General features: G+C 44.2%; 1 protein-coding gene across 4 annotated transcripts in view; it reads right to left on the bottom strand.

The window, feature by feature from the left end:
- Positions 1–16,171, bottom strand: part of usp2a (ubiquitin specific peptidase 2a) — a 54,546-nt gene that overhangs the window by 33,418 nt on the left and 4,957 nt on the right. For 3 of the 4 annotated variants that reach the window (XM_034701065.1, XM_034701064.1, XM_034701063.1), the window contains one exon: positions 5,089–5,932. The exons of the other annotated variant lie outside the window; for it this stretch is intronic. In XM_034701065.1, coding sequence (XP_034556956.1) covers positions 5,089–5,877 — 789 coding nt within the window. In that variant the 5' untranslated portion in view covers positions 5,878–5,932. The remainder of the gene's footprint in view (positions 1–5,088; positions 5,933–16,171) is intronic. 4 annotated transcript variants of the gene reach the window in all.

The raw sequence follows: 16,171 nt of genomic DNA, 5'->3' as shown, positions 1-16,171 counted from the left end.
AGTGAGAGTGCAGGAGAGTTTGAGTTATAATCGCTCATACTCTTGAGACCTCTGCAAATGTTTCGTTGAGTTTCACAACTGATAGAAACAACGGGCCGAGCAGATATCTCCTCCGCTGTGGGTCAAGAACAGTCTAATATAGGTGACCCAGTTTATGGCAATGCTATCTATATTAAATATGTTTAACCAGGGAAAACCTTGAAGAGATATATTTTACAAAAGCGTCTAGGCTGAGGCCGGCAGCATCTCAGTTTAACACAGTTTCAGACAAACAGCCCCAGAACAGGTACACAGGTCGACACATCCTGGGTCACAAAACAGGAAGTCATAAATCAAAGCATCGACAACCTGATGCATGTTCCTCCAACGCCTTCATTTGAACATGTATTTCAGAGACCAGCATCCTCAGACTCAAACCTGTGGATATACCCTAACCCTTAACCCTAGCCCTTAACCCTAACCCTTAACCCTAACCCTTAACCCTAACCCTTAACCCTAACCCTTAACCCTTAACCCTAAACCTTAACCCTAGCCCTTAACCCTAACCCTTAACCCTAACCCTTAACCCTAGCCCTTAACCCTAGCCCTTAACCCTAACCCTTAACCCTTAACCCTAACCCTTAACCCTAACCCTTAACCCTAGCCCTGAACCCTAGCCCTTAACCCTAACCCTTAACCCTAGCCCTTAACCCTAACCCTTAACCCTAACCCTTAACCCTAACCCTTAACCCTAGCCCTTAACCCTAACCCTTAACCCTAGCCCTTAACCCTAACCCTTAACCCTTAACCCTAGCCCTTAACCCTAACCCTTAACCCTAACCCTTAACCCTAGCCCTTAACCCTAGCCCTTAACCCTAACCCTTAACCCTTAACCCTAACCCTTAACCCTAACCCTTAACCCTAGCCCTTAACCCTAGCCCTTAACCCTAACCCTTAACCTTAACCCTAAACCTTATTCCTTACCCTAACCCTAACCCTAAACCATATCTCTAACCCTAAACTGTAACCCTAACCATAACCCCTATCCCTAACATTAAACCCAAACCCTTACTCTAACCCTAACCTTAAACCTAAACCCTAACCCTAAACCCTGACCATAATCCCTATCCCTAACCCTATCCCTAAACCTTATCCCAAACCCCTATCTGTAACCCTAACCCTAACCATAACCCCTATCCCTAACCCTAAACCATAACCATAACCTTATCCCTAACCATATACCTAACCCTATCCCTACCTCAACCCTTACCATTAACCCTTAACCATAACCCTATCCCTTCGTCAGAATCAAACCTGCTGCAGAGACAGCGTCCCTAAAGCTCTGTTTCCACATTTCAAGACTCGCTTTGAAAACAGACAGAAGAAATAAGTCTCATGAAAGGGTCAGAGAGTGAAGACTGCAGCTTCCAGTGCTTTCAAATTAATAGAATTACACAATGAAGGAGGAAGTAAGTTTAAACATGCCTTATAAATACGGATGTGCAAGTGATTCAGTCTGCAGGTACACAGCTCGAGCATACAGGGGTCTTTCAGAAGATGCATGCGTATCAAACATCACTGAAGTCAATCAGGGGCATAAAAGTAGAGGCAATATTAGCAACAATAATATAAAGTTAAGTGTAAGGCTGCTAACTTATAAGCTAAACCTCCAGTGCTGTGTTGACACAAGACGCAACAATCATATCTCAACCACAAAAGAAGTGGCTGTAAGTTATCTTCCTCTCTAATCTCTCTGTGAGGTGACTATCACTGCGTTTACTGGATCTTAGGAAATCAGTCCAAACTAAATGAAGTCACATTGTTCGTGTCCGTATTGGAATTAAGCAAGAACAATCCAGTATGTGGAGATTGTCTGATATGTTTGGCAACTGGATCAACAATCTACTTTCAGAGGACTGGAAGATAAAGAGTGATCAAACTGGGTCAGAGGAGAAGTCGCTCCCTTGTCTCGTAGGTTCCTCTGGCCTGCCGTTGTGGACGTGTCAGACTCTAGCTGCTACAACTACCACTATCATCTCTCTCTATCTCTTCATCTCCCTCTATCCCTCTCTCCAACTCGGTCTCAGCAGATGTGTGTCTAACATGAGTCTGGTCCTGCTGGAGGTTTCTACCTGTTAAAGGAAGTTTGTCCTTGCCACTGTAACTTGCTAAATGCTGCGAAGTGCTCTGCTCATGGTGGATTAAGATGAAATCAGACTGAGTCCTGTCTGTAAGAGGGGACTGGATCTTATCCTGTCTTGGTGTTCGGTCTTTGGGTCTAACCCTAACCCTTCAGAGAGGATAGGACGGTGGATGGAGCAGGAAACTAGGCGTGAGGACTATAGCCTCTGAATATGGGGTGCGTGACTTCACCACAAGTCCAAACCGGGGCCCCTAGAGCAGCAGAACAAGTTGAAAAGGATCGCATGAACCAGAGCACCTCACTGAGTTTGTGACATTTTCAGTCCTTTTCCTCCGCGAACAAACCAGCATGAAACGAACTGCAGAGTGAAATCAAGAACTTCAGCTCTGGCTTGTTCCTGCTCTAGACTCTCCCTCAGTGCAGCCGCTCAGACCTGAAGCATGAGGGTGATTAACAAGTCTGGAGTAACAGAGGCCTGAGGTTAATTATCGGTGCCAGCAGCGCAGCTGGAGACCTCCAGTTTGAGCTGCGTTTGTCTCGGTCTGAACATGACGGATACGTGTTGATTACTTCACAGGCCAGATGAGGATGAAAGTCAAGTCCAGGCTCGCCAGGTCCACGGCAGGGAAGGTGCAAGGTGTTATGCGTTACTAATCCACACTCATGGACGGACATCAGCTTCTGGTTTTATGGTTTCGAGGTTTATTAAGTGTTATGGAAGCGACTTAAAAAGCCTGCAAGCCAGCAGTTTTTTCAGAGGAGGCGGTCCACTACTGCAAAAAAGGACGCTGCTGAGGTCGCCGTGTAATGTTTACAAGATATCCATGAGTCTGATGAAGCTTTTATACCAATGCTACTTCTATCTACATCACAGTAGCAATGAATGAGAAGACGAACGTGCTGGGCAGAGATGAGTTTGAGAAATCTTCAAGACTCCTCATTACCTCCTCCAGCTCACCCTGACTTCTCAAACCTCTCCAGCTCTGTCAGGAGAAATCATTCCTGGGACATATCTGGAGTTTGGCTCATGTATGAATGTATGATCTGCAGGGTCGTTGAACAGTAGCAGTTTTTGGCTCAACACGCCTCCTCCAGAGCTTATGACTCAACATCGCTTTGACTCACAGGAATGTTGTAATGTTTAAGTTGTGTTAGGTCACTAATCTGGTGCTGAAAGGAGACTTGTATGAGCTGAAAGGCAGCACCTGACTGATTAGAGAGCGTGGTGCTGGGTTTGTTGAATTCAGATTGTAAATATTGTTAAAAGTCTCATGTGCTGTAGTAGAAACAGCTGACTGTGTGACAGGATGTTGTTGACGTCGGATGAAGATTTATTGTCCATTTAGTAATTAACGGTAATTGAGTGTTTTATTTTTAATACATTTGAAAAATCTTCTAGAAAACATTTTCCAATATTTTATTATCTGGTATTTTGTGAAGAATTATGAGGAAAAAAAAAATGTAATCCCTTTTGGAATAAAGCTGTAACATAAAAAGTAGAAAAGGTGAACCGGTGGATGCACTGTCGCTGTAAAAACAACTGTATTTGTCTGCAGTGTAATATTCTTGTTATTGAAACCTGGAATTTTAGTACTTACTTTAGTAAAATACAATTTGCTATGTGTTGAACTTTGCAGATAAAACTGTCTGCATCTTAAATTTAGTTGTTCATCTACTTTATTTTATTTGAAATAATCACATTGATAAATAAACAAACAGCTAATGAGACCTCACTCTCCACGAGTGCTGCAGTTTCAGATATCAGCCTGAAGGCCATCTCGTCTCGATCAAGGAGGACTCAGGATGTCGGTTTCATATCATCCAGGATCTCGACTTCAAAGTCTGCACTGACCTGCAGGTGTGTCGTCTGATTTAAGACAAAGTTATGTGACTGGATGCAAAAAGTTCTGCTTCAAATATAACGAAATCTTAAACGCACTTCCATCTCTGTGAAAAGTTCACGTTTTAAGAAGGCAACACATGAGCTGATCAAATCAGAAGTAAATCACTTTTCTCACATGGGGAGTTTGATAGATATAAATTGAAAAAAAAACAACATGTTTCCCTCTGAATTATCAAAATATTATCAGAATATTTTGAGACTAATTTCAGTTTGACTGATTCTCTTTCATCACTGCAGCTCTAGAAGCCTTGCACTCATATCTTCTGCTCTTCAGCTTCGTTCTTAGTTTCTGTAAATACACCACAGATCCTCATACCTCAGTCTCAGGTGAGTCTGTGATGTTTCTGAGACCTTGTGTTTGAATAAGTCATCACAGTAGATATTTCTGTCACGTTACGAGTCGTTAAAAGGTGCTGGGGGATTCTCCCTGATTCTCTCTTTCCACTCCTCCTCCTCCTTCTTCCTGCCTTCCACTCTCTCCTCCCGTCATGTAAGCGCTCATGAGGATTAATGGTGACAGGAACTGGGTCAGCTTTGTGACCTGCATACGTGGAGCTCAGGTCATTGATACAGAGCGGCCTGCAGACTCCGCAGATTGCAGCTACCTCAGTGAGGTGTGAGTGTGTTCATTAGGGGAAAGAGGGGTCAGATATCAGTGCTGAGGGCTCTTTGTAACAGAACCATGGAGCTGCCTGCGTGTGTAGGAATAATAACGTATGCTGCTTATCAATATGAGTTATATCTGTCATATTCACTGAAACAGTCAACCAAAGAGTGTTAAAGGGAGTGAGAGGGTGTTTAATGTCTGGTATGATGTGCAGCTAAGAGCACCAAGATTAATTTGAGCAACAGCGCCCCCCTTTGGTGAAAACAAGGTACTCTCAGAGGCCACAAAGCATTGTGGATCTGTGCCATGTGTGTGAAGCCTCAGAGATGAAACCAGTGAGCCTGTGTGGTGCAGACTGCAGCTCTCAGCCTCCCTCAGCCTCTGGATATTGATCCCCACATGCCCAATAAAAGCAGCTCAGACAAGCATGTGCAAGAACAGAGGACGCTCTCTTACCATGGAGTCCCTGGTGGGAGAGTCAGACAGCCCGTTACTGCTCGGCTCCCACGACGAAGAGCCGTACGCTCTGCTGCTGCTGCTGCTGCTGCTGAAGGCGTCCTGGGTGGAGCTCCGTGAGAGGGCCTCCTGAGTGGAGCTCCGTGACAGGCCTGAGTAGCCTGTGCGGGAGCTGGTGCCGTACGAGTTGGCCACATTGCTGGCCCGACTGCGGTAGGCCCGCAGGGCACTGGTGGAAGAAGACGGGGTGGAGGAAGAGGAGGAGGTGGAGGAGTCGCTGAGGCCCAGAGAGGCCAGGTCCCTGCTCAGGTCACTCTGGGATACAGATTTTCGTCGGGTGAGCGAGATGCTGGAGGCCACCGGTGAAGAGTAGAGGTAGCTGATCTGGGCTGAGGATGAAGAGTAGGAGCTGGGGCCGGTGTAGGCCGACCCCCCGCTCAGCCCCGACCCGCCATAGGTCTTGGCGGGGGTTCTGCTGAGGCTCTTGCTCCGGCGGCTGCTGATGCTGCTGCTGCTGCTGCTTCCGAGGATGTCTGTGCGTGGGATGGTGCGTCCCCGGTCAGGGTCGGGGTCCGAGGAGGTGCTGTAGTTGCGGCTTCGGGCGGCAGAGCTGCTAAGGTAGCTGGAGGAGGAGTAACCTGAGGAGGAGGAGATGGGAGACTTGTAGGAGGACACTCTGTCCCGCTCGCTGTAGGAGCTAAGGCCCGGGCTCAGGGAGCTGTAGGAGCTGTAGTGGCTGGTGTAGGAGGGGCCAGCGTAGCGCTTGGCGGTGGAGGAGATGCGGGACATGCTGCTGCCGGTTTGTCAGCCACGGGGAGGGAGAGCCTCTGGAAGACTGCATCGACTGCAGCAGCAGAAAGAGACACGAGTATTAGTTCATCAGCAAGTATCAGATCAATGCAGTACGGCAACAATGTGGGCAGCAGTGAGGACATCATTTATCTCTGCTGAGAGGACTCTTCTGACGTATCAGACACAGGATGAGTCACGGAGCGCAGGACTTTCATTTATTCTGCATTTATTATAAAAACCTGGAGTCTGAAGGGATCAGTGTGTGATACAGGACGCTTTTATTACTTCTTCTGTTTTCAAGTCTGGATTTAAAGGAGAGAACTCAAAATGAATCAGGCTGCTGTTTATAAACATCTTTTGTTTAACTATCTCATGTCCAGTTCAGCTCTTTAACTCTCTTTGCAAGTTCAGTCTGAGTTTAAACTCTTCTTAAATTAAGGCATCACTTAATTGTAGAAGAACTACTGAGCCTGATGATGAACTATTAGACTTCTAATTATCAAACAATGTAAAATACATTCACTCCAAACATCAGCATGTTATGACTTTTATATTGAGTCTGAGTCATTGCTTCCTTTAGTTCAGATCCAGCGGTGTGTGAGTCCAAACGTAGACCTGTTTAGATCATTTCAACATAAATCTCACAATTCACTCTGAGTCGGTTTAAAAGAAGGGATCATTTGGAGGATGAGGAGAAGCAGAGGGTTTTTACAAGCTGTTTCATATCTGCACATGTTCTCTGTGAAAGATGATATAAATTAATTATGTATAATGACTTTGATTTGTGCTCACACTTTCCTTTTCCAAGAGCGGAGATGATTTAATCTGCATGATAACACTTGAGTACCACTAAATAAATGTTGTAGTTATTGTTTCACCTCTTAGTTAATTTACACTACAGATTAATTATCACCTTATTTTAGACACCTGTATGTTGTTAGTAAATTATCAGGAGTTTCAGTTTCAGGCAATTAGACGTGAGAGTCAGCTCTTCCTCAAACACCTCGTTGAGAGAGGAGCTTTTCACTGATTGGCCAAATGGAGTGAAAACATAATTTTCAGCAACATTATTTTGTAAGTTTGGATAGTTAAGATGAACTTTATGTCTCTGCGGTGTGACCAAACACTGAGCCACCATCTCTCACAAACTAACAAGTGTCCTCGTCTGATTCAGGGAGGACTTTTTATCCAAATTTAAAGCAGAACTTATACAGAACTGGTGCAAAACCACGATCGAGAAACTGATCTCAGGTCTGTGTGGAGTATGTAAGGACAGGTAAACATGAAGCACACTGAGTTACTCTATTTAAGTTGATTTCTGGATGTACGTTAATGACTGAATGAGCAGGGCGCTGTGTGCCTAGCTGTCTAAGCGCGCCACAACCTCGACCTCGACCTTGCTGCATGCCTTCCTCCCCACACTTCCTGTCTCTGTCCAGCTTTCCTGTCCAATAAAAGCAAACATGCCCCAAAACATAACTTTAATTTAAAAAACAATGATTGAAGGACCTGATTTTGCTCATGAGCTGAAACACTAGTTATGAGTTAGAAACAAATATTAAATCAGCACCTCGTCGCCTTTGAACAGTTTTCACACGTCCCACTTCCTGTCCATTACTACATCAATTCTAATGTTATATTAATGGATGTTTTGATGTTTCTCTTCACTCTCAGGCAGCCATTATCTTCCATTCAGGAACTTTCATCACAAAAATCAACTCAGGAAGTCGTCCATTATTTAGATCATCTATCAGAGTCGGGTGTAAAGAGACGAGTGGTGTGAATGTGTCCGCTGCATTAGCTCGCTCAGATAGAGGAACTTTTTCTAACTTTGAAACCACAAAGTGAAGAATTAGTTTATTTATCACTCTGGGAACTTTATCAAAAACACTCAGACTTCAGATTTACAACTAGAGCTTGTGTTAGAGGAGCGTTTCCTCCTTAATGATCCTGTGACAGTAAGATAATCAGATAATACTCTGACTTTATTTTGGGTGTTGAAACTACCGGACGATCATAAAGGGCAACACTGATGCAAGGAATCTTGTTGGGTTTGTTCAATCGTTCTGTGAAACCTCAGAGCCTGAATCAGGACATGAAGTTATATTTTTAAAACCTTGTTTTAATGTGTTTTGAACATTCTTACGTACCCCCCCCCCCCCCCCCCCCCCCCCCCTTGTCTGAAAGGTAGATTTGATATCAAAAAAGTTTGATTGATTGACTGAACTCTAACTCAATTACTGCTCCTCAAGTTTCCAGTCACGCTGTAAACAAAGGCAACACGTGGAGCTGTTAGTCTTTAATCGATGAGCGCTGGTGAACAGGAAGCTCTGAAAGTTGGCCCTCATGTGACGTGGTCAGATATTTGGAGTCCAGTGTGTTCTGAGAAAGCTGACCAGGTTGCATTAAATATAACTATCAATCTTGTCGCTGACGTCTTGTTTGCTTAGAGGTATCAGATTTAAGTGCAGTCAGTTTTACAACCAGCTAAAAACTCCTGACACACTCAATAAATAAAAATATGGAACAGAAATCTCTCCTGTGTGTTTCGACATATTACTGCACACCCCTCCTCTCCCTCTCCCTCTCCCTCTCTCTCTCTGTATACTTTTCCTCTCCCCCGGCTATAACAGGAGTCCTGCAGGCAGCAGCACGGTGTGTTCCCGAGGCCTGAGCTCAGAGAGAGGCTCTCGTTCACATGCGCAGCAGCGTCTGAATAAATAAAAGTATCTGGTGTTGCTGATCCGTGTTGAGTTCAGAGTGTGAGGCTCCTATTTCTTTAATCTCTCTCTCTTTCTCTCTCTCTCTCCTCCTCCTCCTCCTCGGCACTCTGCCTTCTCTCTGAGTGCATCATCTTCTCCTCAGTGTAATTTCCCCTCCTTAAGGTCTCTAACACTTTCTACATCTCCCTCTCTCTCTCTCTCTTTCTCTCCCTCTCTGTGTGTGACTGTTGCTCTATCAATAATTCAGCATATGGATCTGGAGTAGGCAGACTGGAGACGGGCCAACACACACGGGTGGCCAAAACACGCAGCGTCAGGCCGGGCAGCTGTGCTCATTCAGTGGAAAGCTGCTTAGCCAGCTGAGCTAGCTTCAGTCAGAAGCAGCTAACGCAGGTGGAGAGGTGTGAGAGGTTTGATTCTGTGATCTGGAGGAGACGTGAAACACTTTTGATCCTGATCTTTCTCCTCATCATCAGTTTATTCAGTTATTGAATCCAGGAAATGCTCGAGCTGACTCTCACAGCCACAGTGACGTCACTCGTTGGTTTGTGGGCTACGAGTTTGGCAGTTTGGTCACCGCCATGTTGGTTTTCTGGGGTCGAGGTAGAGGTAAATTGTGCACCAGAGGCTAATTCATTATGTGGAAACCAAGACAGTCACTGGGTTTAGAACAGAGTGAGGGGAAGTCACTAAGAATGGAGAGTTGTGCATCGTATCCCTTCACTATCTGCTCCGTCTCAAAGTCTTATTCACGAAGCAGAGTGCTGTAATGATATGTAAGCGCAAAAACATCCACAAAAGTCTGCACAGAGACGCTACTTGCTCTGAAGTGCACTTTATGGAGTGTTCAACCGTTTGCACACGCTTTTTGAGAATTCAACGTCATCTTTTCGGCTCATTTGCACACGTTTAACGGTCGCAGAGAATCTATCTGTGATGGTACAGCTGCTTTTTACATTTCTTTACAGTGAGTGATATGTTTGATTGTCCAAAGAAGTAAGGATACAATTTCTACCTAACTTAAAGGATAAGAGGTACCAGTTTGTCCACAGGGGGCGCCAAAGCTTACACGAAATTAAAGTTCCTTAGCTTTAAAATTAAATGTGTGGGGTTTTTTAAGATGTGTTTTGGGGCATTTTTGCCTTTTAATGGATAGGACAGCTGAAGAGAGACAGGAAATGTTGGGAGTAGAGAGTGGGGGAAGACATGCAAGACATGGTCGAGGCTGGAATTCAAACCTGCGACTACTGCGACAAGGACTATAGCTTCTGTATATGGGGGGTGTGTTTAAGCCTGGTGTATACTTATGTTTTGCAGGGGCTGACGCGGACATGAGCACCATATCACGCAGCAATTGTCCTCCGAAACACTTGAGGGCAGTGCGGTCTCTCTGATAGCAGGTCTTCCAGCCCCACTACGATCTCTGTTTACTTTTCCACAGAGATTCAGAGCGTGATGTTAATCTACAGTGCTGTAAAAGCGGGAAATACAACGCCGCCGAGCCGACCATTCACAGGGCTTTCGGTCCATGGCGATTCGATGCGTAGTTACCAAGCGTGCCGGATACGGCCCTGGTGGTGAAGCTTTCAGCAGTGTGTCTGCCCCCTGGTGGCTGGCTGCAGTATAGGTCAAAAAATCTGTCAAACTTTAAAAAATAAATACACGTGGTTCGAATGTTTCTCACATCCGTATGCTGTGGTGATATGTAGTTAGTATTTGACTGTTTTGTGTTCAAGGCCTCTTTTTCCTGAAAAGTTTCTTTTTCGTGAGTTATTAGAGTTTAAAAATTGGGGTTTTACTTCCTGTTTCCTTTGATTCACAGCCACTTTAGAGTGAAACTTCAAAGGACACACAGCGTCTTGTGACACTACACTGTAGGGCGGAGCTTGTTACAGTGGCTTCGCAGGCTCTGGCTGCACAATGGCGGCACCAAGGAGCGGGATTTTTTGGCTTCAGAACTGTACAACGGGAAGAGGCGGAGCAACACTGTCCATTTTTATTTACAGTCTATGGTAGAACATTTTGGAGGAGGTTCGCGTCAGCTACTTGTGTAGGCCTCTGTGTATGTACTGGAGCTACGCCACCACTAGGCCAACAGAGCCCCTAAAAGTGTGTTTTAAACATAGGACCTGATTGGCTGAAGTAAGTGGTACATGTGACCCCGTCTGCAGCTGCATAATAGCTTAGCTTAACTGTAAGAACTCCTGCCAGCTCTTCTAAAGGCATGCTGACTGTCCTCTACTGTATGTAGTCCACCTATACTATTAATAAAAACCTCCAATAAAATAACTCAACATGCTCCTTTATAATATGCAAAGCTGCTTTCTTAAGTATGAGAGTTTCTTCATCGCTACAGATTTCAGCGACTTACAAACCTTCAGCCTTTAACACCAGCACATCCTTCTCATCACAGCGGCTCAACCTTCATTATGTGAGAGCTCACGCTGCACAAACACAAGGATCAAGAAACGTGTGAGAGTATTTACAGTGAAGCTCCGGGATGATCCGTTTTAAAGGAGTGTGTTTTTTCTGCAAAGGAAAGAACTCGGCTCTTAACTTTAATGTCACCTGTTTGCAGTGGTGGACAGTAACAGAGTAAATGTACTTGAGTACTGTCCTTAAGTACATTTTTTGAGCATCTGTACTTTACTTGAGTATTATTTTTTGGGGTACTTTTACTCCACTACATTTCTATCAGTGCTCTAGTTACTCACTACTTTAGCTTTGAAGTCAGCTCATGAATATCCTTCTCTTTTCTGAAATCTGATCCCTGAGACAGTAAACTGTGTTTGTGTAGTTCTGTTTGTCGTTGAACGAGGAGCAAACACAGAGCAGATTTCACTCAGATGAGGCAGTTCATGTAGAGGTGGTAATGATGGCTATAATTCTCCACCTGAGCACCCATGGTCATATCTTCAGCCCGTGTTAGAGGTTTTTGAAATGAAGAATGATATGTATAGTTTGAAATGTTCTCCCTGTTTTCCACTCTGCCCAAACATACAAACATTCACTGTCCAACCTGAGAGAGCGTGTTGAACTACGTGACATTTGTTTCATTCCAGATTAACATTTCAAACTAAGTTGTCTGTGCGTGGAGTAACTTAGTGTCTGTTTTTATTACATGGTATAGTTTTTAGAGATTTCAAGTAATTTTTCGAAATAAACAGAATGTAACAGAGTGTACTCTTTGTATTCTTGACTGCATTTATGTATTGTGAAAATACAACGTTTTGAGATTTTTTCAGAAGAACTTTGAATACTTCAGTATTTTTAAAAGCAAGTACCTCCGTACTTTAACTCAAGTCATAATTTGACAGAGCAACTTTCCCTTGTATTTAGGGTTGCAAGCTGGAAACTTTCCATGGGAATTAACGGGAATAAACCAGGAATTTGCACAGATGATCTTGGACCACACTTTTGAGCCCAGAGCACAAGACTATTGAAGCCACACATTTGAGCCTGTGGACTACACAAAGTGAAGTAAGTTTGGGGGATATTATGAGGTAATATATTTCACAAATTTGATGTATGGTACTAATGTTTAACTTACAAATATCAATGGGTTGGGTCGGGGGGATGAGTAATATTTAACTCAACATTCATGTTTTTGTTCGTCAATGAAAGAATTGATTGTTCAATAAAATATTTAACACTTTAACACTTGATAAAATGAATCTGTTTCACTTGTATTATTTTGGATGGATGTCTGCTTATAACATAACAAATATTTATGCTTGGATATGATACCTTTCCATTAAATTACCCTCAATTCCCATAATTCCCAAGGAAAGTTTCTGATTTGGAATATTTCCAAAATTCCCCGGCTTAATGTCCCCTGGAAATTTACCAGAAATGTTCCACCCCTTTACAACCCTGCTTGTATTGGAGTTATATTTGAAATGGAGTATCTATACTTTGACTTAAGTAATGAACTGTGTACTTTGTCCACCTCTGCCTGTTTGAACCCTGCACCGCTCATCCTCAGATTTATCCTCAGATCCCAGCGGCCGAGTGAAACGAGCTGCAGAAAGAAAAGTGAAAACACGCCACTCACACCCGTGGGAGTCACACCGACTCACAGGATTGATAAGATGATTGCAAACTATGCATTTCACTTCTGAGAGGCGACGTCTCCAAGGAAACAACAAGAGCACACACACACTCCAGCCACTCTGCATTTTGGACCTCCCCTGAGGTTGTGCTAACCAGTAGTTACCATAGCTACTGTGGCAACAAGCTGCATTTTTTTGCTTGCAACCAACCAACCAACGCATACAGGAATCAAAAGCAGCAGCAGCAGCCAATTTACACTTAGTACAGGGCTGTAGACCGGAGCTGTGGATTCCTCTCCCCACGGAACAAAACCACGGATGAGAGGACGATCAGACAAATCAGAAACTAGAGAATGAGAGTTTAAAATGAGAAGAGACATGTGACCTGAGCTCCACTCAACGTTTTGATTCCCTCTGAAGGATCAGAAAGTGTTTAAAGACCCCACATATATCTCAGCTCTGCCTGATGACTCACTCCTTCAGCTGATTATCATATTGTCACACTTAAATCTCACTGAGCCGTGCAGATTTCATTGTTGCTGTCTGCTGAAATGTTTCTGTTGCTCCGTCTTTGTAATGAGCCGGTGATTCAGATCTCTGACGGTACATACTGTCCTTGCAGCTCTCCTCTCGGCCTGTCACAGAGCTGACCTGATCTTAAGTGCAGAGAGAGAGAGAGAGTGATGACGCAGGATGCCACGGATGCCGCCGTGCCCCGAGGCGACACTGCATGAGTGAAACATCAGCGTGGGTTCTCTTTGTTGGATCTGAGTGAGCGTGAAGAGATGTTCTGTAGTAAACACACGGATCAGTCTCAGCTGAGTCAGGGAAGGATTCAGGAGAGTACTCAGATCATTTAGAGTCTGTTCTCTTCCTTCCCTTCTTGGCCGAGTCTGCTCAATGCAGGCATGGCCATGCACAGGAGCTTAAAGTCTCCTGTGGCGTCAGTACAACCGCACAGCAGTGTGGCGTTGATATATTGTTGTTCCCATAAGGAGCAGAGTCAGAAATCAACACAGGAGCTATTCGGAGGTCTGTGAGCTGTGCTGGGTTTGGCGTGGTCTTACAGGCGGCTATATATACCCTGAAATGTGAGCAGATAAGAGACTGCTGATGTCTGTGAGGGCCACACTGACGCCTCTGCCCTCCCTCGCTGTCCGGTGCCACTACATGCCAAGCTGTTTCATATTAAAGCTAAGCTCCCATACCTCAATCTGCTGCTCTGACACGCCGCAGAGGAACCGCCACACCTTATCCACAGCCGAGACGAGCGTGTGAACGCACAAGGCAAAGGTAACTGGAGGAAATGAACGACAGTGCTTACACAGCGTTTCCAAAGACGTGAAGACACCGGAAGACGAGCAGATGATTAACATTTATCGTCACCAACATCTGCTGGTGACTCAGTGGAGAGGCCGTAAAGGCAGCAGTGACCTCAGCGAGGACAGCGTGTGCAGTGATTGATGCTGCAGTAGCTCTGTGATCCTTTATTCATTGAACCAATCATTCGCTCAATTAGGTAACGTTATTATCTGAAACAGCTATCAAGCTGTGGCGAAACCCAAAATAGTGACGCAAAGAAATACATCTAATACTCATCAGTGACTCAAAGCAACGAGTGGTCAGAGCTGCATCTCCTGCTGCTGGAATTTCAGCACAGAAAGTCACAACGACAGGACAAAAGATATAAAAATAATGGAGGTAAATATTATACAGTTAGTTAGTAACCAATAAAAATGTAGAATAAAGATGATCTTCATGTCTAAAGTTACTGACGTGATGTAAGTCTTATGATTTGTTGCTTCTCTTCAATACACAGGATAAGAGCGTCACATGGGCACATGTTACACACCACAACCATCAGGTGGCAGCAGAGGAATATGTCCTATGAATTGAGCCACTATAAAGCCGATCATGCAGTGGAATCAAGCAGCAACTTCTCGTGTTGAAATGAAAAGCGTTATAAACTGCAGTACCTCAAGTGTCCACTCGAGGCTGGCTTCAGAAGTACCAGAAACCACAAACACACCCATCCAAAAAACAAAATCTCTACAGCAGAAATAAACATGCGTACAGTCTTGTACAAAAAATGTTTTAGGTCTGAAGATCTCACTTTAACTGAAGTTAGCTTGAGTCAGGATTTCCAATATGGCTGCTGCAGACAATTGGCTTGAAAACTCTGCTTCAGAAACAAACTGGTGACATCACAGAGACTACATCCATGTATTACACAGTGTATGAGTAATCCCTATCAGGTCCCGTGTTGAAATGACGTTATGAATGTTACAGCAGAATTAAACACGTTTCAACAGACAGGTAAAGCCTGCTTAACTCCGCCTCTTTGTCTGAGTCTAAGTTGATTTGAAATGGACGTAGTATCCGTAACATCACCCATCTGTTCATAAAGCCCTGTTTTGAAGCTAATCGGCGGCGGGAGCCATATTGGAAATGCTGAACTCAACCTAACTTCTGTCGAGCTAGTGTGAGGCAAAGAGGCGGGCTTTTATCCTTTTCACTAACAGCTACAGGAAGCTCGCCTGTCAATCAAGTCAGCCATGCCCTTATTTGGGCAAAACTCTAAAGTTTAATATCGAGTTAGGAGAAAAATTCACTCTTGAATAGTGTGTGCTGAGAGCCAAATGAGATCTCAGACTTAAAACGTTTTTTGAACCAGGCTGTAAACATGTTTATTTCTTCTGTAAAGATCATCCTTTTCGAATAGGTGTGTATGTGGTTGCCTGTGTTTCTACAGCCAGCCTCCAGTGGACGCTTGATGAACTGCAGTTTTTAGCACTTCCGCATGGGCTTCATATTTTACCGCTTGGTTAAGTCAGTATTTCCAATATGGCACCCACTGTCAAAGCGCGTCTTCAGAAACCAGAGAGTGACGTCACAGAGACTACGGCCATGTTTTTGTACGTTGTATGATCGTCACGATACCTGAGCCATCTTTATTATAACCTCACACTTTAAACACAAACATGGATTATGTCCCAGCAGCTAACGTCAGCATTCGACCATTATCATCACTGTGACCTGACGTGAAGGGAGGAAGAGAGGTGATCATCTAAACAAACTATCTGTCAGGCTCCACACTGTTATCCAAACATGGTCACTTCTGGCTCCAAAATCCAAAAGATGGGGGCAGTCAAACTGAAACTCTAGGGCTGTTTTCGAAACCACCTACTATACTAGCAGTACGTACTGATTTGGCCAAAATTCAGTATGCAGTATGTAGTATGTGAACAAGAGCAAATTCTGCAGTATGCCAAAACTCCCAGGATGTCTACTGATTCGGGAACATTTCTCAGTATGCATCGGACCAGTCTGCCTTGCGTACTGTTTCCCATAATGCACAGCACTCATTCCACTTTTTCTTTTCTCTTCTTTTTTTGACGGGGAGAACTCAGTTTTTAGGTGCTGTGAAAATTATTAAATTCCATACAAACCCCTTCCTAACTTTTTAAATCATAAGTGATGCTAAAGAAGCAGTTTCTCTATCAGCGTGGTCGTTGT

This window comes from Notolabrus celidotus, chromosome 14 (genome assembly GCF_009762535.1).
Source record: "Notolabrus celidotus isolate fNotCel1 chromosome 14, fNotCel1.pri, whole genome shotgun sequence".
Lineage (NCBI taxonomy): Eukaryota > Metazoa > Chordata > Actinopteri > Labriformes > Labridae > Notolabrus > Notolabrus celidotus.
This window is presented reverse-complemented; position numbering and strand designations above follow the sequence as displayed.